Source organism: Ovis canadensis, chromosome 4 (assembly GCF_042477335.2).
Source record: "Ovis canadensis isolate MfBH-ARS-UI-01 breed Bighorn chromosome 4, ARS-UI_OviCan_v2, whole genome shotgun sequence".
Taxonomy (NCBI): Eukaryota; Metazoa; Chordata; class Mammalia; order Artiodactyla; family Bovidae; genus Ovis; species Ovis canadensis.
In genome coordinates this window covers 74,941,021-74,967,386 of record NC_091248.1, presented here as the reverse complement: position 1 = coordinate 74,967,386, position 26,366 = coordinate 74,941,021, and the positions used below count along the sequence as shown (strand labels likewise).

The 26,366-nt window shown below is 40.4% G+C and overlaps 1 protein-coding gene across 4 annotated transcripts in view; it reads right to left on the bottom strand.

Annotated features, from left to right (window-relative positions):
* The window catches only part of ELMO1 (engulfment and cell motility 1), a 583,367-nt gene that overhangs the window by 400,026 nt on the left and 156,975 nt on the right, over nt 1-26,366 (bottom strand). For all 4 annotated transcript variants that reach the window (XM_069588027.1, XM_069588028.1, XM_069588030.1 and 1 more), the window contains exon 5: nt 4,688-4,738. In XM_069588027.1, coding sequence (XP_069444128.1) covers nt 4,688-4,738 — 51 coding nt within the window. The remainder of the gene's footprint in view (nt 1-4,687; nt 4,739-26,366) is intronic.

The window sequence follows — 26,366 nt, the reverse complement described above, 5'->3', positions numbered from 1 at the left end:
TTGGGTTTCTCAGCTCAGGAGAAAGAAACTGGTTCAAAAAATCATTAACAGTCTGACTGTTAAGAATCTCTGACAACCTGAATCCACAGAGTGACTGAGGTAACACTGTTTTTCTTTTCGCCACAGTAACTGGCCCCCAAATCAGCGCAGCAGGCTCTCTAACCCAGATACTTCTAATATCAGTTCCCCAAATGCAAGAGAGCAGAAGGCAGGGTTGTGCTTAAAGCTAACGAAGCAACAGCAGATACTTAATAAGCAATTTTATTTAATTTGTCCACATGGGCCAAAATGAGGGATAAGAGGCAAGAAGAGTTCAGGTCATATATAAAAGGGCTCTTAAAAATCTGATAGTTTGGAATACTGGAATGGTTTTAGCATGGAATGTCATGATTCATCTCTCGTATACTGTAGTGACATTAAGAAATTTGTTTGCAGATTTATTTAATTAAAAATAACATCAGCAGGGACTTCCCTGGTGGTCCAGTGGCTGATTCCGTGCTACCACTGCAAGAGGAACAGGTTCGATGCCTGATCAGGGAAGATCTCACATGCTACAGGGCGCAGCCAAAATAAAATGAAATAACAGCAGCACATGGTACAAAAAATGTAAGTATTATCAGAAGTTATAGACTGAAAAATAAGAGTTAGCATAATGCTAGCAGTTTCTTGTGATATTCCTTGGGAACCATTTCTACTCTTTTATTGACATATACCTATTTCCCCTGTGCATCAGGGGGATGACTCTACACACCATGTTCTGCAACATGCTTTGGCACTTAGTAAAATTCTGAGGTGCCTCCGAGGCAGCACATGCCACGTTCTTTTTCACATCTCACAGTATTCTGTCACACAGTTATCACCTAATGCATTTAACTAGTCCCAACTGATAGTTAATAGGTTCCAGCTTTTGATTATTGAAAGCAATGATGCATACAGCCCTGTATGGATGTGTATGGGGTGTGTGTGTGTGTGTGTGTGTGTGTATCCTACAGTGCTTTTGTGAGACTATCTATTGAATAAATTCCCAGCAGTAAAATTGTCAGAACAAAGACACATGCATTTTAAGCTTGGGTGAATACAGCTAAATTGCCCTCCAAAAAGGCTGTACCAATTTATACTCTTGACCCCACAGCATCTTTGCCTCGTGCCTTGATTATCAAGAAGTGTAAATTTTCATCTCTTTTTTGAGAGGAAGATTGAGTTTCTTCTTTCACAGCTATAGCTATATAGCCATATATAGGTCTATGTAGATCCTGCTTGGCAAGATAAGATAGATAAATATATACATTTATAGACAGAGAGAAAGAGATCATTTTTGTTTATAGATTTTGGACCATCTATTTGGGGGGCAGTTTATTTATTCACAAGGGATCCTGCAAGTTGAGGAATTAACTTGGAAGAAAAGTTATGACCAACTTAGATAGCATACTGAAAAGCAGAGACATTACTTCGCCAACAAAGGTCCGTCTAGTCAAGGCTATGGTTTTTCTAGTGGTCATGTATGGATGTGAGAGTTGGACTTTAAAGAACGCTGAGCACTGAAGAATTGATGCTTTTGAACTGTGGTGTTGGAGAAGACTCTTGAGAGTCCGTTGGACTGAAAGGAGGTCCAACCAGTCCATTCTAAAGGAGATCAGTCCTGGGTGTTCTTTGGAAGGACTGATGCTAAAGCTGAAACTCCAGTACTTTGGCCACCTCATGCAAAGAACTGACTCACTGGAAAAGACTCTGATGCTGGGAGGGATTGGGGGCAGGAGGAGAAGGGGACAATAGAGGATGAGATGGCTGGATGGCATCACTGACCCGATAGATGTGAGTCTGAGTGAACTCCGGGAGTTGGTGATGGACAGGGAGGCCTGGCGTGCTGCGATTCATGGGGTCGCAAAGAGTCGGACACGACTGAGCCACTGAACTGAACTGAACTGAACCCATTTATTACTTACATTGCCAATAGTTTTTCTTAATTTGCTATTTTTTACTTTGTTTCTGGAATTTTTCTCAAACATTAAAGTTCTGTGGTGTTGTTTTTATCTTTGGTAATCAAATGTATTAATCTTTTTTTTTTGTAACTTCTGAGTTTTGTGTCCTATTTAGAACTTAGAATGGCTTTCCATATTCCAAAACTACAAATATATTTACTATAGAAACTTTCCAAAACAAAAATTTCAGGAATGTGAAAACAATGGTCTGGAAACCTAGGTTTCTTCTATTAATAAGAGGAACAGTAGTCAAAATTTATGTAAAACATGCTTCATGCAACATGTGACCTCAGGTTAGATTTCCATAGCTATTATTAGTATTATCAGGACAGATACAAGGAAATACTATTTAGCAGCATAATCTGAAGGTCTTCAAACCTTTAAATGCTCAAAAACTCACACATATTCACACACATTTCTGGGGTGGGTTCATGGCATATTTTCACACTACTGGGGGGATGGTTAAGGATATGACATCTAAAAAATATATATATTTAAGATGGTCAGTAGAGAGATTGTCTGAAGATATGCAACATAGAGGAAGACCATATGCCAAGTGTTGGGCTATTAAAAGAATAACTATGCAGTTTTTAAAAATCTTTTCTTATTAATGCCCTATTTTGTTAGGAATAATCCAACTAGTTTTATAACAGAGTAAGACTGAAAATAAATCCATCAAAATGCCATTGATAGAGTGGACATGAGCTGCACATTACCTAAAACAAGAGTGTGTGAATGCGTGCCTCTATGCGTGTGGGCGAGTGTGAGTACTGTGGCCACAGGAAGAGTTCAGCTGAGGTAGATACAAAAACTTGTAAAAGTTAGCACAACACCATTTGCTGGTTTCTTTATGGTACTCTAACACCTCCTTGCAAATTCAATAGAGACAGTTCTCAAAAATATATTTTTATTGTGTATATAAGAAGTGACAGAGTTAGCATATGCTGACCCATATTTTTTCAGTCAAACACAAAATCTTTAAAAAGAAAATCTACCAGCAACAAACAAAGTTTAAAGATCCAATATGTCTTGCTTATAGAGTAATTCCCAATGCTAGACTCCATGGCTACAGTCAAACCATAAAGTGCTTACTTAAAGTGCAGGTGCCTGGACCCTATTCTAAGATGTCATTATTCAGCTTCTCTTTAAAGGCCCAGACATCAGCATTTTTTAAGTTCTACCAATGAGTCAACTTTGGGGACCACTATTGTCTGGAAAATGTAAACTAGTCTCTTGCAGGGGGATTCTCTTGTAGAGTGTTGTTTTGTGCACTGGTGTTTGCACGTCTCCCCCAGTGAAGCCAAGTCATACCACAGTGTCAGCACGTTGGCTTTCTGGGTGCTGAGAAACTTCACCCTGACAAACACCTAACCTTCTTGCAAGGAGTAGCTTGGGACTGCAGAAATTTTGTTCATGAAGCCAAGGCATAGATTAAGAAAAAAAAAAAGTGGTGCCTTTCTAATTCTGAGATGAAACAAAAGTAAGGTATACTCTTTCTGCCCATCAACCAGATGAATAATTTCAACAGGATATATAGGAACTACAAAACCCAAATGAAACTATGGTCTCTAAAGGTCAAATTAACATGAATTCATGCTGACTGAAGTAAGGTCAGTGCTAAGGCAGACAAAAATGTCTTGGCTCAACATGAAGTCACTGAAAAATGAGTGTGAATGATAATTTCCCTTAAGTGGGAAAGAAGGTACCAAAAGCCAGTTTAGCCAACTCCAGCAGTGTATTCTATTGAGCCCATCACTGTGTTTAGGCTCAAGATGTTACTGGGTAAAATGTTTAGGTGTTTGTAAGCCTCTCTAATGTAATTTTCAACAAGAAGAATTTGTGGTGGTTACAGTACCCACAATTTAATTTTAGCCAGATGCTTTTCCCAATTTTTAAATTTATTTTTAGCCTAGCACATGGTTTCAGTGGAAACTGAAAATGAGAGCTAGACACAGTTTTCATCACATATGCAGAGTGAAAATAGTAACACTTGGTGTATTTTGTGCAGATTATTTTTTAGGAAAGTGATAAAATGCACTGTGAAAAAAACATAGTTTAAATATGCTAATGTTACTACCCAAAGTCTCTATAAGCAAGTAAGAAAGATCAAGTTAAGCAATACAGTTGGCTACAGTAATCTAAATATACTGTAGCATTTTGTTTAGCAGTTTTTATTTGGAAAACTTGAAAGGGTTTTTTTTCTAGGATCAGCTGTCAGTGAAACAACATAAGCAGCAAATATTTCTTAAACCATATTTGATGAATTGTCGCAATAACTGACCAAACCTTAGGAAATGCTTAAACATTTTCACTCTTCCATACACAGACAGACACACCTTTTGACTTTCAAGGGAAGTTTAACAGGCTGTCTCTAGTTGTGTTCGCTTTGTTTGTTCAGATAGTCTTCAGTGGATCTGCGGGTAGGTAGGTAAAACCAATTCGCAGGGTAGAGTTATCCTATCTGTATTATGAGAACTGTTGATATGACCACAAAATTCAAACTTTAAAGTGAATTTACTTGCACATAACCTGGAACAAAAACTTCCTTTTCTGTGCCAGGAAATCGAAGGGGGGCATTCCTGCTACTCCAGAATAGGGGAACACTCCAAAAATCTTTTGTTTCACATGAGTTACCTTGAAAAATTAATATCCCATAATCACATATAACAAACCGCAAATCACAGAACCACAAACAAGCATCAACTTACTGGAGATGTGGTTAATCGAAGGATAGTGCCATTTTTTATTTCATTTCGATTCTGGAAAAGAAAAAAAAACTGTAAATCTTCAAGTGGAAGCTTGGGAAAGAAGAACACAAAGGCAAATGTCACTGAGCAGAGATTCCATATATAAATAATATGCATTCATATGATTCGGTCTATTCTCACTTGAATAATTTTTAATTCTACAAAGAACTTCAAACTGGGTCCCAGATGTGTTATTTCCCCCTTCAATTCTTTTTTTAAATTTAATTTTTATTTTATTTTGGAGTATAGCTGACTTATTGTGTTGTGATAGTTTCAGGTGTATAGCAAAGTGATTCAGTTATACATATGAATATATTCTTTCTTTTTCTGATTCTTTTCCTATATACGTTATTACGGAATATTGTATAGAGTTCCTTGTGCTATATAGCAGGTCCTTGCTGATTATCAATTTTATATGGAGTAATGTATACATGTTAATCCTAAACTCCTAACTTATCCCTCCACTCCTCCCTTTCCCCTATGGTAACCATAAGTTTGCTTTTGATGTCTGTGAGTCTATTTCTGTTCTGTTTCTTTATATCATCATGGACAGCCTACACTACAGAGGAAGTGAATATGAGCCCAGAGAATAGAAATATGGGACACAAGGATAGCAATCAAAACAAGCAATTTTAAAAGCTTATTAAACGGAGTATTATCCAGCAAAATCATTCCTACATATATACCCAGGAGAACCAAAACTATATAACCATACAAAAACTTGTACCTGAATGTTCAGAGAAATTTTATTCATAACGGCCAAAGTATGCTGCTAACTCGCTTCAGTTGCGTCCAACTCTGTGCCACCCCAGAGACGGCAGCCCACCAGGCTTCCCCATCCCTGGGATTCTCCAGGCAAGACCACTGGAGTGGGTTGCCATTTCCTTCTCTAACGCATGAAAGTGAAAAGTGAAACAGAAGTCGCTTAGTCGTGTCTGACTCTTAGTGACCCCATGGACTGCAGCCTACCAGGCTCCTCTGTCCATGGGATCTGCCAGGCAAGAGTCCTGGAGTGGGTTGCCATTGCCTTCTCCAACGGCCAAGGTATAAACAACCCAAATATCCATCAGCAGATGACTGGATAAACAAAACATAGTGAATCCATTCAATGGAATATTACTAAGCCATGAAAAGAAACAAAGTATTGATTCATGCTACCACATGATCTTGAAAACATTAAGTGAAAGAATTGAGATGCAAAAGCTATGTATTTTAAGATTTCATTTGTCAAAAGAGGTCCATCTATAGAGACAAGGAAGCAGACTAATGGTTTCAAGGGGCTGATGGAGGAGGATTTGGGAGTGAGTGTTAACCGGCACAGGAATTTTTTTTTCAGGGGTGATGAAAATGCTCTACAATTGATGGTGGTGATGATTTTAGAAATCTGTGAATATAGTGATAGCCAACGAATTGAAGAATTAAAAGCCAATGAATTAAAGAGCCTCTTGATGAAGATGAAAGAGGAGAGTGAAAAAGCTGGCTTAAAACTCAGCATTCAAACAACAAAGATCATGGCATCCTGTCCCATCACTTTATGGCAAATAGATGGGGAAACAATGGAAACAGTGAGAGACTTTATCTTCTTGGTCTTCAAAATCACTACAGATTGTGACTGCAGCCATGAAATTAAAAGACACTTGCTCCTTGGAAGAAAAACAATGACAAACCCAGACAGCATATTAAAAAGCAGATATATTACTTTGCCTACAAAGGTCCATATAGTCAAAACTATGGTTTTTCCAGTAGTCATGTAGGGATGTGAGAGCTTGACAATAAAAAAGGCTGAGCACCAAAGAATTGATGCCTTTGAGCTATGGTGCTGGAGAAGACGCTGAAGAGTCCCTTTGAGAGCAAAGAGATCAAACCAGTCAATCTTAAAGGAAATCAACCTTGAATATTCATTGGAAGGACTGATAATGAAGCTCCAATACTTAGGACACCTGATATAAAGAGCTGACTCACTGGAAAAGACCTTGATGCTGGGAAAGATTGAAGGCAGGAGGAAAAGGGGAAGACAGAGGATGAGATGGTTGGATGGCATCACAGACTCAATGGACATGAGTTTGAGCAAGCTCTGGAAGATGGCGAAGGACAGGGAAGCCTGGTGTGCTGTAGTCCATGGGGTTGCAAAGAGTCGGACATGACTGAGCAACTGAACAACAACAGCAGCAACAGACTGAACACTTTAACAGGTGAATTTTTGGTACATGAATTATCTCAATGAAGTTGTTCTCTTTTTTTGGGGGGAAAAAAGGAAGGACTCTGGTTTCTGGTTTCTTAATATTTGCTGGTTTCTATTGAACGTTGCCTTGAAGTTAAGAACAAATAGCATATATGAGCAGATTCCAAATTGGTCCATCTCCACTCAGCAAGTGTATTGAAAGTGAGTGTTCTGAAGCTTTCACTTAGCATCTTTGGCATGGAAAGGAGAATTTCACTGGCAGTTTTCTCTTCTGCCACCAGAGTACGCACCATGCTCAGCTTTCAGGAGTTGACCTTCTGGGAGTCACACCACAGCATCCCCCACCCTGGAGCACCGAGCCAGGAGGTTAATAAAGTGCCTTGTGGGTCAATCTCCTGCACCATTTCCGACAAGCCACAAGCTAGAATTTGCTCAGGATGCAGCAGGCACATTGGAGTAGTAGGAAATTTCTCAGAATGAGATGCCATAAACACAGAATACTCACTCTCACCCTCAGCCAATTCTGATGACTTCTTGGAAAATGAATTTTCTAGAACAATTATCTGAAAGCAAGCACGCCTCAGGCCAGCACTTTCTCCCAAAGAAATCCTAATCTGAACGTTTTAAACTGAGTTCAGGCAGGCCTGAAAGCGCCACACTGCTGGATCCAAACTTTCCTCAGGCAATTTCAGCCCAATTTAGAGCATCCCCAGCCAGACACCCTGGGCCACCTCTTGAGAGAGCAAGGTCTTCATTACCGGAAGTGTGTAGGCAAGGGTTGAATGACCACTGGGCAGCCCGGTTCAGTTATGAGATGGTGAAATGAATTTCAGTATTTTTTTAAAAAAATCTTTCAACTCTAAAATTCTATGCCTCTAAGAGAAATGGAGAGGAAAACCACAACTACTAATTATAGAATATTAAGGAAGCCAAATAGATAGCTACATCTTTCCCTCTCAGGTTTTATATGAATCAAGAAATAAAGGAGTCAGAAGGTGAAAGCCTAAAATATCTCCTTTATTAGTGATTATGGAACACAGAGCTGAGAATGATAACCAGCAGACAGCTAACTAAACCCTCAGATTAGCATACCTGTTGAGGTTAAGACCAAAGGCAGGTTCCCTCCCAAGAGGTAAAGGGGGCCTAGTTTATTCTTCCCAAGTAACAAATAAAGCAGGAAAAGAGGGTGTAAAGAGGCCAGGAGGGTTTAGCAATAATCTCTCCTCGTGAAAATTAATAGTGGTGATGAAGCATTCCTAATAAAGGCAATAAATTAACATTTATTGAAAGGCACTGGGGTGAGGGATTTGGGGTTTTGTTGGAATGGTTATTTAACCATCATAATAATCTTATGTTGACTTTAAAGATAAGAAACCAAATCTGCCAAGAGGATAAGTTATTTGCCCAACATCAAGGAGGGGGAGGGGGGACTCAAACCCCTCAAGGTTGGGGGCAGACGACATCAGAGGCTATGCTCCCTCTGGAAAAGGTAAACAACTTAGACCTTGCATTCATCATTAGAGGGGTGAGCTCATCATCTGATTGCCATATATGAGAGCAAAGAAATAAGTGTGGTATTAACAAATGCTCTGCAGATTCCCAGGTGTTCCCCAGGATGTCCTGGACATGAGGCACTGAGTGGAAGTATGGCTGGGGTGACCTCAAACAATTGACCTCCAGGTTGACTCCTTCGACACAGACTCCTGACTTTCTGGGATCCAAGAATGAGTTCTTTGAAGAAAGGATCTTGAGGACTGTTTATTTAAAACAAAAGCAGTGTCAAAACCACTGACAGAAAGGGCTGGGTTCAAATTCCATCTGACTCACACCACCTTGTAAGCTCAGTGCAAGCTATTCAACCACTCCAATCTAAAATGGGAAGAACAAGTCACTGCTTAGAGAATGTAGCAAGAACCAGATGTGATGTATGAGCTGTGCCTGGCCTAGAATTCATTCAAAATGGGACTGTTACATTGAGAGCAGCACGCATCCCTTCTCAACTGGCAGCTAATTTGCTTTCTGTCTCTTCCTTATCCCCAAAATACATTTTTAATCAGTGTTTAGTATTTTGGAACAATAGATAACAACAACAACAACAACAACAAAACCAGAAAAGCCACAAATATATGCATTAAAAACTTTAAGGTCCCAACAGAAGGGTAGATCAAACTCAAAGAAAGAGCCAATGGTAGACATCTGCTTCGGAGACTTTTCCATCAAGAAAATCCCCTGGATGCCACCTCTCATGCCACTGACTGATGATGACGCCTTTTGCTCTCCAAGGAAGTCAAACTTGGGAGGTAAACACAGGGAAAGGCTTGGACTTACTCTAATTTCATAAGTCTCATCCAGACAATGTAGGGCATCACTGAAGAGTTGGGTTTCCAGCTAGGATAGTCTGAACTAGATCCACATCTCACTTCTTACCTGGGGAATCCGGTACAAGTGACAGAGCTGCCCTCTGTGTCAGCTTGTTCGTGTGTAAAATAAGGATAGCGCCTGTCTCCTAAGGCTATTCTGAGGATTAACTGAAATAATTCATTTAAAGTGCTTAGGACAGAGAATGGCACCTTGCAAACACTCATGAAAAAAGTTAGCTCATGAAAAAAGTTTATTATTAAGTGTAAAAATAACATCCGAAAAGCACATTGCTGCATATACTTATTTGTTTTGAGCTAGTCTCTATATGTAATCCAGCCAGTAAAAATAATAGTGCCATCTAGGCAATCCTGAGTCTCAGACTTCAGGAAGTCAACAGCACATATCCAGCGGGATAACAAATGCTATCAACCATATGCCTATTCCATCAGCAGATCAGCACGGCTGAAGGGAGGTCTGGCACACAGCATGCTCCACATCAAAGGCTGAGGACCTGGCACCCACTCTTTTATCATACTCTCGGGCCTCTACGTCTGTTTCAGAAGGGACTTCTTTGATGCAGTCCTCCAAGCATCCAGCAAGCGGGGTGTGTGTGTGTGTGTGTGTGTGTGTGTGTGTGTGTGTGTGAGAGAGAGAGAGAGAGAGAGATTTTACTTACTTATCCTGCCCATTGGCTGTGTCCCTCTACCTCCTGTCCATTCCCTCCAGTTTACCCTGACCAATTCACCTCCATCCGCTGATACGCTGCCCCAGCTGGCATGGATCCATTCCTCCTTAGTGAACTGAGAAATACTCTAGCCAGCTTTGTCTGATCAACAGGTTATATCAGTGACCTTTGGTAAGCAGATTTCAACAGGATCAATCCAGCAGCATTCAATAGAGGCACCCTTCTCAGGCCAGACAAGGAACATCATTAAATGACTTATAAAAGCATGTGTGTGTGCATGGCAGGGGTACTTCCCTGATGGTCCAGGGATTAAGGAAGAAAAAAAAAAAAAAAGACTTTGTACTTCCAATGCAGGGATTGCAAGTTTGATCTCTTATTGGGGAACTAAGATCCCACATGCCTTGTGGTGTGGCCAAAGAAAAAAAAATTAAATTTTAAATTTAAAAAAATTAATAAATAAAAAATTTAAAAGATATGTTCTTTAAAGAAAAGCATGTGGGGGAAGGAACAGCAACAACAAAAAAAGTGAACTCCCTCCCTCCAAACAGAGAGGGGGATTCTGCAAAACTAAAGAATGTATTCATCAACTCACAGAGCCAAGAAACTGTCCCATGCCCCTCTCTGGGAAATCAGCCTTTAATCCCTGATTCTCATGGGATCTTCATACCACTGGCTTGAGAATCACCATGAGTATTAAAATGCAGATTTCTGGGACTCCCCAGCCCACCAAGCCACACACTCAGAGGCCTCAGCAGCTACATTTTCACTATGCTTGCAAATAATTCTGCTGCACAGTAAAGTTTAGAATCATCCCGGTCTAATTCATAAGACCATGCAGCACATTTAGAGTCAGTGTTTGGAATTTCAAGGTAATAAAGTAAGGCAAACAAGACTAATGGCAGCTCCTCAAAAATGAAGAGAGAGCAGCAGAAAGAACATTTCTGCAGAGAATGTCCTAAAGTAACAGCACACAATGTACGGGAAGAATGACAAGGGGCCCAGTGAAAGCTGCTAAACCCCGCTGTCACAGCTACTGCCACCCAGCAGTGGCAGACTGTACTAGCCCCTGACATTCACAAGCATCTCCATAGGATGTCTTTGTGCTTCTTCACAGAACCAGCTCAGTGACTCGGCCTCTGTGTGAATCGGATAATAAGATTCCTCAGAAAAATGTCACTGTTGTCATATTTTTCCTTCTGAAATTTTGTTTATCTCAGTAGGCCAACTTTCTATGTAGCCAGGCAATGTTAAGAATTATTCCCTGGTCCAAAATTCCAAATTCTACCCCCTTCCTGTGACTGAGAAAGGAAAGCAGGAGGTCAGAGGGGGAGGGGGCACTCACGACCAGACCCCTCAAGTCCAGGCAGCTTCAGGACCTTTTCTCTGGTTCTGCCTTTGTCTGTCACTGTCTCTCTCTCCTGATGTGATGGGGTCCTTACTTTGGAAATAATACCAGGAAATAACGCCGTCCTTTGCATCCATTACTCAGTCATCACAGAGGCTGATTTTTCACTGTAAACCTGATCCTTTCTATCCTTTATGTGTCCATTTGCATGATCTTCAAATCTCTGGGCTGAGGGAAATAACTGAGGACCACATATGACATGCCGGTTGCCAGGTTACCGAGCAATGCCTCTAGACAGAGGACTACAGGTCTAACATTTGAGGAGGAGCATAGAAAACTAAAATAAATCTGAACCCCCAAAGGCCAGGAGGAAAAGGCTGAGAGGTGAGGTGGGGAAAAAGAATAAGAAAGATAGGGTGGCAAACTCTTCTAAATGCACATTTCCCATAATTCATATTGCAGACTTCCCTGGGGTCCTTACCATCAAGGACCATGTTCCTTCCCAGCCCCACGCCCCAGCTCCATATAGCTGTAGCAATTCATCATCACCCATGGATGGAAGGAGCTGGATTTGACTTCTTTCCACTCTTTTTTCATGCCACTAACTAGATTCTATGCTCAGTTATTGTCTTTCTTTAATCAATTTATTTTTCATAACACTCATGTACCATTCACACAATTCCCCAAAGGAAAAGAAGATAGACAAGACAGGTGATAAGGAATATTTGGCTAATTACCTATCTGTGCTGTGTAAACACAGACCACGTTAGGGGAGGGCCTGTTCCATCAGAATGCTTTGTTCTCTTTCTACCTGTAATAAGATCTGGGTAAAAGGAGTGGAGAAAAGCTGGTAGACAGTCCTCAGGAGCCCAGGGAATCTGTGGGATGTAGTGATCCCAGGGGAGGAGCCAGAGGAGAATGCCTGTCCCCCTTTTCGTTTTCATCAACTGCTTGTAGGAGACAAAGAACAATGTTTTCTGGAAAAGAACATGCTTATCTTAAAGGAATAGGCACTATTAGATTTCACTGCTGCTTGGAAAGAGGCACCTTTTAGAAAGCCAGGGAAGATGCTTGCTTTCTCAGCCAATTTCATATGGCAAGAGTGAGACACATCTACCTTTGCCTGGTATCTGGGCCCTAGGACCAAAAGCTCAGGGTAGAACCCAATCCATGTCTCTGTCCCTCTAACATCCTAGAGAAAGAACTGATTAAGTCCAATCTGTTAAGAAGTAATAAAAGGTCACTATGTAGATGGTGACTCAACCTTGAAGTCAGAGTAGTCAGTCCCCTTGAGCACAGAAGGTGAGGGGGATAATTTTGGTAATACAGACAGTGGGGTAAGCACTAGCAACATCTCAATACAATAAACAAAGAGAAAACATTTAAGGCTTTTGAACATTATGACCAAGGGAAAGTTTCAGAGAAATAAATCTGTCAGCAGCAGTGAACTAGAATGGAGAGTACGTTAAGGAGATTGGGCAACACGGTGGAGGGCTGCAGCGATACACAGTTGCCTCCATCTCTGCAGGCTTAGCACTCACTACATTAGACCCCGGATTCCAACCACAGGACTCCTGGCTGGGAGCACCTCCTATCTCCAAGTTAACAATCCAATAGACTCAAGAACTGAAAAACTAGTAATAAGTTCTGTGACAAAAATCTGTGCCTTTCTTCCTATACATGACTTGAAGGACAGTGAAGAGACACATTTTGCATGGGTGATTTTATAATGTTTAGCAAAAGCCTTAAAAATCAAAATCAAATTCTACGAAGTTTTTTCCTTTGGAAACACCAGAAAGGCAAACATTTTTTGAAAGATGTCCACCGAGGCATCATTTATAACAGAGAGAAAACAACTAAAAGCAAGCCCAGATACTTTAGTTATTCATTTACTGTCTCTCAACCTGAAATCTAACATTCTTGGCCCAACTGCATACTGGAGCTGGGCCCTACAACCATTTCCCTTTTGCCATCTAGAAGAATGTTAAACTTCACCAACAGAAAGCATTGGAATGATCCTGCCTGGTCATCAAAAGTCGGTTCTCTTTTATCATTATTATTATCATTACCATTAATATTACTATTATACAAAGAAGTCCACAGCCCTCATCCACCCTCAGTCCTTCCCCTAAAATAACTTGTGATGGCTACCTGCTTTTTGGAACCCTATCCTAAAACAACCTGGGATTCTGTAAGGACAAATATTTTCTGATTCAGGTGAGTCAATGACCATTCTCACCAGGCACTTATTTTTCTTTTTTGGCTGCGCTGGGTCTTCATTGCTGTGAGTGGGATCTTTCTCTAGTTGTGTATAGTGGGGGCTACTCTGTTGTTGCAATGCATGGGCTTCTCATCGCAGTGAATTCTCTTGTTGCGAAACGCAGCATCTAGGCACATGGGCTTCAGTAGTTGTGGCTTGCAGGCCCTAGAGCGAACAGGTTTCAGTAGTTGTGACATACCAGCTTAGTTGCTCCATGGCATGTGATTTCCTCCTGATCCGGGGATCAAACCTCTGTCCCCTTCATTGGCAGATATGCAGTCTTATCCACAGCGCCACCAGGGAAGTCCTCACCAGGCACCTTTTAACAACCTTGTGGCTTTTTGTCTTTAAAAGCTCCTGACTCTCTTCCTTGGAATATTCTTTCATGTTTACCCCAAACCTGTGTCTTCTGAATTGCAAAACTTAAGACCCCAAAAAACTCTTTTCTAATATGCAGCCTCCTGCATTATTTTTAAGTTATCACGTAAAAAATGTAGCTTGCATAATAGTATTACAGTATGAATCCAAATTGATGGAATATATTATGTGTGTATAAACTGATAAAATGCTGATGTCCAGGTAGATCCAGTAACAAGTGGGCAACAATGCTTTTCACTTACAACATATGAAAAAAAAGAAAAGAAATTTTTAAAAATGGCTGATATTGTGAGTATTTGCCCACCCCAGTTAATGAATATTGGTTACGTTTCTAGGGGAGAAAGCAATCTCCATGGTTTTGGACAGAAAGATTTGCACAAGCTACGGTAAACCACGTAGACCAGGCCTCCCCTATGGTCCCTTTTTTCTATTTGAGATAGAGATTTCATTGCCAGCCCCTCCTGCTATCAATTTTAACATAACCCCCAATCAGATGGCATGTGTAAATGTTTAAACCTGGATTGTGAAGGACAAATCTCAGTGGTCTCAGAAATCCACAAAGTGCTGGAGAAGAGAGCTGCACTTACAGGAAAGAAGCTCATGCTTGTGAAAAAGAAAAGACTTTAAAGGGTCATTCCAGTGGCATTGACAAGCATCACTAAGGATGCTGCCTGTTTTTCTTTGGTCACGTGAGTCATGTCTGACTGTTTTGTGACCCCATGGACTGTAGCCCTAGGCTCCTCTGTCCATGCAATTTCCCAGGCAAGAATACTGGAGTGGGTTGCCATTTCCTTCTCCAGGGGATCTCCCCGACCCAGGGTTCAAACCCCCATTCCCTGTACTGGCAGGCAGATTCTTTACCACTGAGCCACCAGGGAAGCCCAAGGATGCTGCTGCTGCTGCTGCTGTGTCGCTGTCTGACTCTGTGCAGCCCCTGAGACGGCAGCCCACCAGGCTCCCCCGTCCCTGGGATTCTCCAGGCAAGAACACTGGAGTGGGTTGCCATTTCCTTCTCCAATGCATGAAAGTGGAAAGTGAAAGTGAAGTCGCTCAGTCGTGTCCGATTCCTAGCGACCCCATGCACTGCAGCCCACCAGGCTCCTCCATCCATGGGATTTTCCAGGCAAGAGTCCTGGAGTGGGGTAAGGATGCTGCTACAGCTAGGAAAATACAGATGCTATGGCCTATTCTAGGCAAAGCCAATGCAGACAACAGACTATGGAGTGAGAACAAGATGCAAACATTTACGGTGGAGAGGAGAGCTACTGGATAAAGTGGGATGGAAGCATCAGAAAAGGAAGAGTAACTGAGCTTGCTGCTGGTTTCAAAGAGACAGTGTGGTGTCTGGCATCTCGAACACAACCTGCTGTGAGGTGAGCCACCCTAACACTGGTATCAGATGGGACCGATCCAAACCTTGGCATCACTACTGACAGTTTTGTCACCTGGGCATTTGGCACACAGCCTGGCACATAGCAGGTGCTCAGTGAACATCCGGTCAATTAATACATGGGCATGACAGCTCCTCCGATCCCCCCTCACTGCTACAAGGAAGATCGTCACACCTAGACCGTATGGTGTTGTCATGGGATTAAGTTAGACAGTGCTAATAAAGGCTCTGGCTGGCACTGCATAAGGACTCGATACATCATTCACAAAGAAGAGGCAGCTTGGGTACTGGGTACTGGAAATATGAAAAATCTGTCAGATCAAGAAGCGGGAAGAGAAGCTCAGGCAGAGGAAACGCAGTTCAGGCCATTAGGTTCCCCTGCCTGAGATCCTGTAAGGCAGAGATTTAAAGAATCTCTTTTCTTTTTGCCCCCTGTCATGGATGTTTTGGAAGTCTAGTGAAGCCTATGGATCATTTCAATAAATAACACTTTTAAATGCATAAAATAAAATACAGAAGTTTGCAAAGAAACCAATAGTTATCCAAGTTTTTGAATTGTATCATATGCTACTTTTTCAATATCAGTTCAGTTCAGTCGCTCAGTCGTGTCCAGCTCTTTGCGACCCCATGAACCACAGCACACGAGGCCTCCCTGTCCATCACCAACTCCCAGAGTCCACCCAAACCCATGTACATCGAGTTGATGAAGCCATCCAGCCATCTCATCCTCTGTCGTCCCTTTCTCCTCCTGCCCTCAATCTTTTTCAGTATAGTTATCAGCAAACTTTTTCCATCAAGAACCAGTTACTAAGTATTTTAAACATTGCAAGGGAAGAAATTTTCTGTTGCAACTGTGATACATAAATGAATGGGCATGGCTGTATTCCAATAAGTTTCATTTACAAAACTAGGTGGCACTTTTACAAAACTAGGTGGACTTTTGTCCACAGGCTGTAGTTCACTGGCACTTTTATTAATGCGTAAAATAACAAGATATATTACAAGCGTTAATAACTACTGTAATTTATAATTAATGTAATGATCATAAATGACAGTTTGAGATCATTGCAATAATAGCAATAAATGGAAACATCTATCATTTCTACCTGTAACACAAACACAGATATTATTTAAACTAGCATGGCTTGTTGTCTACAGTCTCATTGAAATAATATGATTTTTTTATTGTCATACAGTTATAACTTTCTTCCTATACAAATTCATAGATCCTGGGTTAAAACAGTGGCATTCCATGTACTTAGAAGAAAATCCCAGTTCCTACCACGGTTTAAAAGACTCCTGGTATGGCTGTGGCCAACCTCTACCATCATATCTGATACTCCCCCAACTCCCCAGCTCACTCTCCCATTCCCTTTTGTCACTTATCACACCCAGTTCTTCATGCTTCAAGGCTTTTGTACTGGTTGTGCCTTTTGCTGAAGTGCTATGATCTGCCTCCTTGTTATTCTTCAGCCTTGGCATGAATACCACCCCTTTAGAAAGACACTTCCTGATGCTTTACAGCAATCTTGACCACAGACGGACATCTGGGGCCTTGCAGAGAGATGCAGATTATCACAGAGCTGGCACAATCCTAAAGTAAAGACCCAGAACTCAGACATTAAGCTTGAGGAGCACAAACTCGGAGCCTTAGAGGAGGAGTATAAGTTTGTTTCTTGGGGCACATAATTGGAGAAGAAGGGTCATAAGCCCCCAGTTCTGGAAACCAGGTCCACTCTCCTGCAGCCTTATTTCCTCTATATCTGTTTATTTGGAAATTTAAAACAAGTCAAGTCATATTTCTGACCCATTCTTGAACCTAAATTACATGGCTAGCCTGGCAGACTGAGCTCCATAGCCAGGCCTGCCTACCACACTCTGCTCACAAATCTTTATCACATTACCTCACTTATTTTGTTTCGAGTCTTTACTTCAATCTGAAAAATAAATACCTTGTTCATCTTTTAAAAAATCTCCTGTCTCTACCCACGCCCATGAAAACATATGCATCAGAGGAGTGGGCATCTTCAAGTTTTTTTCATCATCAGTGCCTAGAACAGTGCGTGGTATGTAAAATGTGTTCAATATATACTTTTTAAATGAATGCAATGGCTATTTTAATCATAATTTGGCCTGAAGCAATAGTCAGAATATATCTGTAAACTAAAACTAACTGTCCACTTTTTTCTTCAAAGATAGAGATACTGTCCCTTTCTTCCTCCCACAATGCAAATAAATCTCAGTCCATATTTCTTTCCTTGCCCTGTTTTACAAACTGCAGTCATCAATGGCTATTTATTTCATGCCTACTATGAAATACTTGTATCATTTTTTTTAAAAAAAGGGAAGAACAGAGATAATAATTACTCATGTTCCACTATCAAATCTTGTGTTCCCATAATGTCCTGAATGGATGTTCACCTAATCCACAGCATCAGGCTGCCCTAGCACAGAAGCAGAGTTACAAACAGTCCCTGCTGCTGCTGCTGCTGCTGCTGCTGCTGCTGCTGCTGCTGCTAAATCGCTTCAGTCGTGTCTGACTCTGTGCGACCCCATAGATGGCAGCCCACCAGGCTCTGCTGTCCCTGGGATTCTCCAGGCAAGAACACTGGAGTGGGTTGCCATTTCCTTCTCCAATGCATGAAAGTGAAAAGTGAAAGTGAAGTCGCTCAGTTGCTACCCCTTGGACTGCAGACCACCAGGCTCCTCCGTCTATGGGATTTTCCAGGCAAGAGTGCTGGAGTAGGGTGCCATTGCCTTCTCCAACAAAGAGTCCCAGACATCTACAACTGAGCTCTGGGACTCATAAGACCATCCAGAACCACTCCTAGAAACTAAACTGTTACAATCCTAAGAGGAATTGCCCAGTTATGAGAAAAGACCAGATAGAAGCCTTAGAAAAGCAGGATCTGGCCTCGGTGTTAGAAGTGAAAATACCCAACAGAACATATTAGAGAAAGAATGGGTTTGAGCTTGAATCCCGCTATAGGTTTCTCCCTTCTAGCCTATCTCTTCCTTCTTGCACTAGGAAAAAAACTAGATTTTAGGTAGATCTCTCTAGATGAGTTAGTATGGATGACAAATGAAAGAGAAGGAAATTAAACAATCAAAACTTTGAAAGTATTACCATAAAACTTCTGGAAGAAAACATAGGCAGTAAGCTTTTTAACATGGGTCTTTCTGGGACTGTTCAGATTTGACACTAAAATCAAAGGCAACAAATATAAAACAATTAACAAGTGGGACTACTTTAAATTAAAAAGCTTCAGAACAGCAAAGGAAACCACCAACAAAATGAAAAAGCAACATACTGAATGACAAAAACTGACGTACAAATAATTTACAAATCACGTATCTGATAAGGAGTAAATATCTAAAATATATGAAGAGCTCATGCAAGTCAACAGGAAAAAAAACCCAAACAATCCAATGGAAAAATAATGGGCAGAAGTCCTGAGTAGAGATTTCCTTAACAGAAATATGGCCAAGAGGTACATGAAAAGATGTTCAACATCTCTAATTATGAGGACAATCCAAACTAAAACCACACAATAAGATAATGCATCACACCTGTTTCCATTGGCTATCATAAAAAGATAAAAAAAGAGTGATTACAAAGATGTGGAGAATAGGGGATTCTAGAAGGAAATGGCAATCCACTCCAGTGTTCTTGCCTGGAGAATCCCAGGGACGGGGAAGCCTGGTGGGCTGCCGTCTATGGGGTCGCACAGAGTCGGACATGACTGAAGCGACTCAGCAGCAGCAGCAGCGGTGCACTGCTGGTGGGAATGTCAATTGGTGCAACCACTATAGGAAATAGTATGAAGGTTCCTCAAAAAATTAAAAGTAGAACTAGCATATGACGCCACAATCCCACTTCTGGGTATCCAGCGAGGAAAATGAAACCACTCCACTTGAAAAGATACATGCACCTCCATGTTTACTGCGTCATTATTCCAAGTGAAATGAGTCAAAGGTAAATACTGTATGTTTCACTTATATATGGAATCTAAAAAAAGAAAAGGAAACAAAACCTAAGTTCATAGATACAGAGAACAGATTGGACTGGCAGTTGTCAGAGGAGGGGAGTTATCAGGTGGGCAAAATGGGTGAAGGGAGTCAGGGTGTGAATTTCCAGTTATCAAATAAGGAAGTCATGGACGTGTCATTATGGCATGGTGACTACAGTTCATAATACTGTCCTGTATACTATATGACTCAGTGGCTATGAATTTGAGCAAACTCTGGGAGATAGTGAACAAAAGGGAAAACTGGCGTGCTACAGTCCGTGGGGTCACAAAGGGTTGGACATGACTTAGCGACTGAACAGCAATAATACTATTTGAAAACTGCTAAGAAAAAAATGTTTGTAATTATGTAGGTAAGGGATGTTAACTCCTCACCTCTGACAACTGCCAGTCTAATCTGTTCTCTGTAACTATGAACTTAGGCTTTGTCTCCTTTTTTCTTAAGATTTCACATATAAGTGAAACATACAGTATTTATCTTTGACTTGTTTCATTTAGCGTTCACTTAGACTTATTGTGGTTATCAATTCACAAAATATTCAAATATCAAATCATTATTCTCTACACCTGAAATTAATGTAGTGAGTGAGTGAAAGTTGTTCAGGCGTGTCCAATTCTTTGCGACCCCATGAACTGTAGCCTGCCAGGCTCTTCTGTCCATGGAAATATCCAGGCAAGTGTACTGGAGTAGGTAGCTATTCCCTTCTCCAGGGGATCTTCCCAACCCAGGTATCAGACCCAGGTCTCCCACATTGCAGGCAGATTCTTAACCATCTGAGCCACCATATAAAGTTATGTCAATTATATCTCAATTTAAAAAGAAACTTACAATTATTAGAAAGTTCATCTACATCCTCATTTTTCACTGGAGCGCCTGCCCTGCACTTGGCCCTCTGGGCCTTATCTCTAGAAGCTGTTTGTCTTGATGGGAGGACTAACCCTCTTAGCACAAGTGAAGTAGAGAGCAAGAGAAAGAACACACTGGCAATTAGAACAGGTGTTTTCCTTAAGAGTTGATTTAAAGATAACTGCCAGAGAAACATTTATTTTATATACTTCTTCTCTTCCATAGATGTGTCTATCCAGATGAATTAGCTAATTGACATGAAGGAACTTCTACTTGGTGAAATAAATGCTTTTTTCACGAGACTCTACAATGAGATTTTTGTTTTTACTATAAAAAGATACAGTGAAACAAGGTTACATACATTAGAGAAACATTAGCTGATTTAAAAGGAAAGGCTTTTAGCAAAAGGTAAAGAATTAGATAAAACTAAGTTAAAATCCAGGTTGTACAATTAGTCATATACAACCCTCAAGTTAATCTCTCTGATACTTAATTTTGCTAATAATAAAAAACAGGAAATACACTAATAAGTACATCTAGTGTATTTGCAGAAATTAAGCTCAGTAGAAAACTTTTTACACAAGAAACACTCAATGAATTATACATAAATAGGTATAAAGAGGAGAAGTGCTTAAAAACAGATACAATTTATGATAGACATAAAATTGTGGGTCATATATCTTACTAAATATATATAAGAACTTTGAGGGAGAAATTATAAGAGTTTGTTGAAACATTCTAATAAATGGGAAAATATACTGTTTACATGGATGAGATAGACAGTATGCTAATAAAAGCAAATTCCTTCTAAAATTAATCTATAAGTTAAATCCATTTTAATCAAAATGAGTATTAAAACTTTCTAACTTTTGAAAGAAAATAAAAGAGAATACCTTTATAATATATGACTAGAGGAAGTGCTAGTATAAAAAACATAATAAGCCCAAGCAATAAAAGGAAAAGTGATTAGTCTGGTCATACTGTGCTCAGACACTTAGTCATGTCCGACTCTCTGTGACTCCATGGACTGTAGCCCGCCAGTCTTCTCTGTCCATGGGATTTTCCAGGCCAGAATACTGGCATGGGTTGCCATTTCCTCCTCTCGGGGATCTTCCTGACCCAGGGATCAAACCCAGGTCTCTTACATCTCCTGAACGGGCAGATGGGTTCTTTGCCAATAGTGCCACCCGGGAAGCAAAATCATACTAAAGTGGTCTTATTAACATCTATTTAACAACAGACACCATTAAACAGTTATGGACTAGTGGACTAGGGTTTCATAGGATTTCATACAAATGAAATTCACATGCCTTCACCTCCATCCAGTTAGCTAGCATCAGCAGGACTATGGGGTGACAGAGGAAGAGATGGCTGGATGGCATCACCGACTCAACGGACATGAGTGAGCAGACTCCGGGAGATGGTGAGGGACAGGGAGGCCTGGCAGGCCGTGGTGTCACAGAGAGTCGGACATGACTGAGTGGCTGAAGACCAAAGCCGTACTATGACAAGTACTGGGTAAAAAGAAGGGAAGAGGACTCTGCTTTGTGAGTGGGACTAGACTAAAAAGAAATGCTTTGGAAAGCAGTTTGGCAACTCCTAGTAAAGTTAAAGATACAACCCAGCAGCTCCCTGCATTCTATTCTACAGAAATGTTCAAATGGGGTCACATAAATATATGAACAAGGATACTCATGACAGTACTATTTAAGTACAAAAATTGGGGAAACAACTTCATTGCTTGTCAGCAGAAAAATGGTGATCAACTGCGTTCTAATAAATCAACTGTTTTGTTCATGCCATGGGACATTACCTAGCATTTATCTTGAAAATATAGCTTTGAGTGAAAAAATTAAGTTACCTTCAGTATGATACCAATAATTTAAATTTTAAAGCATAAAACAATTCTTTACATTATTCAAAAATACATACATACATAGAAAATTTATAAAAATTCATGAGAATAAGAATAATACACATCCATTTCTGGCTAGAACTGAGGGAGAATTTACCTCTGGGGAGGCGAGACAGTAAAAAAGATTAAGCAGGTTGTAGCAGGACTTGCACTTTTTAAAATAAAACTTGAAGCAATAGGCAAAACGTTAACATCTATTAACATCCAGATGATTGAATATATGGGAATTAGTTATGTCATTTTCTGTACTTTCTGATGTTTGCAATACTGCATGATTTTAAAGTTTTAAATTACTATTTAAAAATCCATCACTACTGCAGAAAACCATCACTACTGCAAAACTCATCTGTCTGACTCAAAAGTAGTGACTGGATTCCTTACATCTATGCATTATTTAGTAATGAGGGAACAATTAAAGACAAACATATATTTAAAAACAATGTGCTGACTATAAATTAGCCTCACACAATCCCACTTTTCTGTTCCCTGCCAAAAGGTACATTCTTAAAACAACTAAAATGCAGTCTTTTTAAAAAGTGCCTATTAGTCAAGCCAATGATTTTCAAATAATGAAATATTTTTGTTCTAGAAAGGGAAAAGAAATCCCTCAGAACAGAAAATAGACAAAGAGGTTTTGTATTAATATTATCATGTTTTTTGTGCTTAGGTTTGTAAATGTATATTTTATTAAAGCTATCAGCAGGAATAATGAGGCTTTTTTATTAACATAAAAATTCAATATCTGGCATTATGGATGGTCATTACAATAATACAACAAATTTCTACATTCAATTTGCTTCTGTGTTTTGTTATTTTATTCAATATAGAGAAAACCTGGATACATTCATACAATATGCTAGTTTTCTATTGTTGCAGGACAAATTACCACAACCTAGAAGCTTAAACAAATGTGTAATGTCACAATCTCTATGGCTCAGGAGAATAGCTCATTTTACCTGGGCCCTCTTTTAGGGTTACGCAGGGATAAAATCAAGGTGTCAATTGGCTGCACCCTTATTTGGAACTCAGAGACCATTTCCAAGTTTATTCCAGTTGCCGCCTATTTGGTTTCTTTGGTTGTTTGACGAAGATCCCGCTTCTCCCTATTTCCCCGACAGCTGTTGCCCAGGGACCATGTTCAGCTCTGAGAGGTGGCTCTCAGGTCTTTACCCTGTAGTCTTCTCTGCAATCTGGCAATTTACACTTTCTCAAGCCAGCAGGGGAGCATCTCTTTAATGCTTCACCCTTTTCAAAGGATCCATCTGATTAAGTCAGGTCCACAAAGATAGTCTCCCTTTTGATGAATCCAAAGTCAACCCAAAGTCAAGTGATTAAGGATCTTAACTGCATCTGCAAATCCTCTGACATACAGTGTGATGTAACCACAGGAGTAAAAACTATCATATTCTCAGGTCCAGACCATACTCAAGAAGATGGAATTACACAGGGCATGCAACAGTAGGGGATGGGAATCTTGGGAGCCACCTTAACTTACAATTCTGCCTACCATACCCAGATACGTATTATGTAATCGCTATAAATGATGACCTTTAAGATATCACCTTTGAAGTCTCAGGAGTTTCTCAAGATGGTTAGAAAGGGAATAATAGGCCAAATTTTTGCCAAATCTGTATTGCTGTTGTTCAGTCATGTCCGACTCTTTATGACCCCATGAACTGCAGCACGCCAGCTTCCCTACCCTTCACCATCTCCCAGAGGTTGCTCAAACCCATGTCCTTTGAGTTGGTGATGCTACCCAAGCAGCTCATTCTCTGTTGTCCCCTTCTCTTACTGCCTTCAATCTTTCCCAGCATCAAGGTCTTTTCCACTGAGTCCATTCCTCCTATCAGGTGGCCATGTACTGGAGCTTCAGCTATAGCATCAGTCCTTCCAATGAATATTCAGGACTGATTTCCTTTAGGATTGACTGGTTTGATCTCCTTCCTGTCCAAGGGACTCTCAAGAGTCTTCTCCACCACCACAGTTCAAAAGCATCAATTCTTTGGTGCTCAGCATTCTTTATGGTCCAGCTCTCACATCTGTACATGACTACTGGAAAAACCATAGTTTTGACTATACAGACCTTTGTCAGCAAAGTAACGTCTCTGTTTTCTAACATGCTGTCTACAGTTGCCATAGCTTTTCTTCCAAGGAGCAAGCGTCCTTTAATTTTATAGCTGCAGTTACCTACCATCTACAGCGATTTTGGAGCCCAAGAAAATAAAGTCTGTCACTGTTTCCATTGTGTCCCCATCCATCTGCCATGAAGTGATGGGACCAGATGCCATGATCTTCGTTTTCTTAATGTTGAGTTTTCAGCCAGCTTTTTTCAGTCTCTTCTTTCACCTTCAAGAGGTTCTTTAGTTCCTCATTGCTTTTTGCCATAAGAGTGGTATCATCTGCATATCTGAGGTTATTGATATTTCTCCCGGGAATCTTGATTCCAGCTTGTGCTTCTTCCAGTCCAGTGTTTCTCATGATGTACTCTGCATAGAAGTTAAATAAGCAGGGTGACAATATACAGCCTTGATGTACTTCTTTTCCTATTTGGAACCAGTCTGTTGTTCCATGTCCAGTTAAAACTGTTGCTTCCTGACCTGCATGTAGGTTTCTCAAGAGGCAGGTCAGGTGGTCTGGTACTCCCATCTCTTTCAGAATTGTCCACAGTTTCTTGTGATCCACACTGTCAAAGGCTTTGGCATAGTCAATAAAGCAGAAATAGATGTTTTTCTGGAACTCTCTTGCCTTTTCCATGATCCAAAGGATGTTGGCAATTGATCTCTGGTTCCTCTGCCTTTTCTAAAACCAGCTTGAACATCAGGGAGTTCACGGTTCACGTATTGCTGAAGCCTGGCTTGGAGAATTTTGAGCATTACTTTACTAGCGTGTGAGATGAGGGCAATTGTGCCGTAGTTTGAACATTCTTTGGTATTACCTTTATTTGGAATTGGAATGAAAACTGACCTTTTCCAGTCCTGTGGCCACTGCTGAGTTTTCCACATTTGCTGGCATATTGAGTGCAGCACTTTCACAGCATCATCTTTCAGGATTTGAAATAGCTCCACTGGAATTCCATCACCTCCACTAGCTTTGTTCGTAGGGATGCTTTCTAAGGCCCACTTGACTTCACATTCCAGGATGTCTGGCTCTACATGAGTGATCACACCATCGTGATTATCTTGGTTGTGAAGATCTTTTCTGTATAGTGCTTCTGTGTATTCTTGCCACTTCTTCTTAATATCTTCTGCTTCTTTTAGGTCCATACCATTTCTGTCCTTTATCAAGCCCATCTTTGCATGAAATGTTCCCTTGGTATCCCTAATTTTCTTGAAGAGATCTCTAGTCTTTCCCATTCTGTTGTTTTCCTCTATTTTTTTGCATTGATCAAAGGCTTTAGCATAGTCAAATCTGTATAACTAACCTCAACTCTCATTCCTCATAATAAACACTAGAAGTCAAGCAAAAGGCACCCAAAACCTACTGAAAGGAATAAAATTAGGTCTCCCCCTGTTACTGGACACTTGACGTGTACCCAAGCCATGAAGCCTGAACTATCCCTTTTGTACATGAACCAGGCACTCAGGTTCTGCGGCAGTAAATCTGCTGGGATGATTTTACTCGGGTGGGCCGGTTCATGCTTGATTTAAAACAAAACAGTCCAATCTTTCCAGTCAATGACACATTTGTAAGAAGTGTAAATATATTCACAGGGATGAAGGCAACGAAATGTTTCATATTAAGGTTTGCCTAAAAGCAAGTTAACCTGAGAGGTTTAGTTAAGAATAATGAGGCTATTATTAGAGTTTAAGTTGATTTTTTTTATTCATGTTGAAATATTTCAAAGCAACAGTTTTAAAAAAAAAGGCTGGATAATTCAAATATGTCTGCAATTCCTAAGCCATCTCTAAAATCCTCTGAAATGGAATCTTCTTCACAATAATATAGAAGATATCAAGTTCAGTTCCAAAGATGACACTCAAAGTTGTGTGACCTAAAACTCCAAGCCTCCCCAAGACCCCTGTGAACCTTTAATGCCTGAATGAAATCACACAAGAACATGCCTGACACACAGGGGTTCATCAGTAAGCAGTGGCTCTATAAGTCAAGATAATCCAGTTTGATTCTTCATTCAAGTTCTATTGATAGTTTATAAGGAAATAGTTAAAGAATTACTAAAAGACTTAGTTTAAGGAATGGACACTTTAGCATCTTAAAAAAGAGAGAGGGGAAGAAAGAAAGAAAGAAAAAA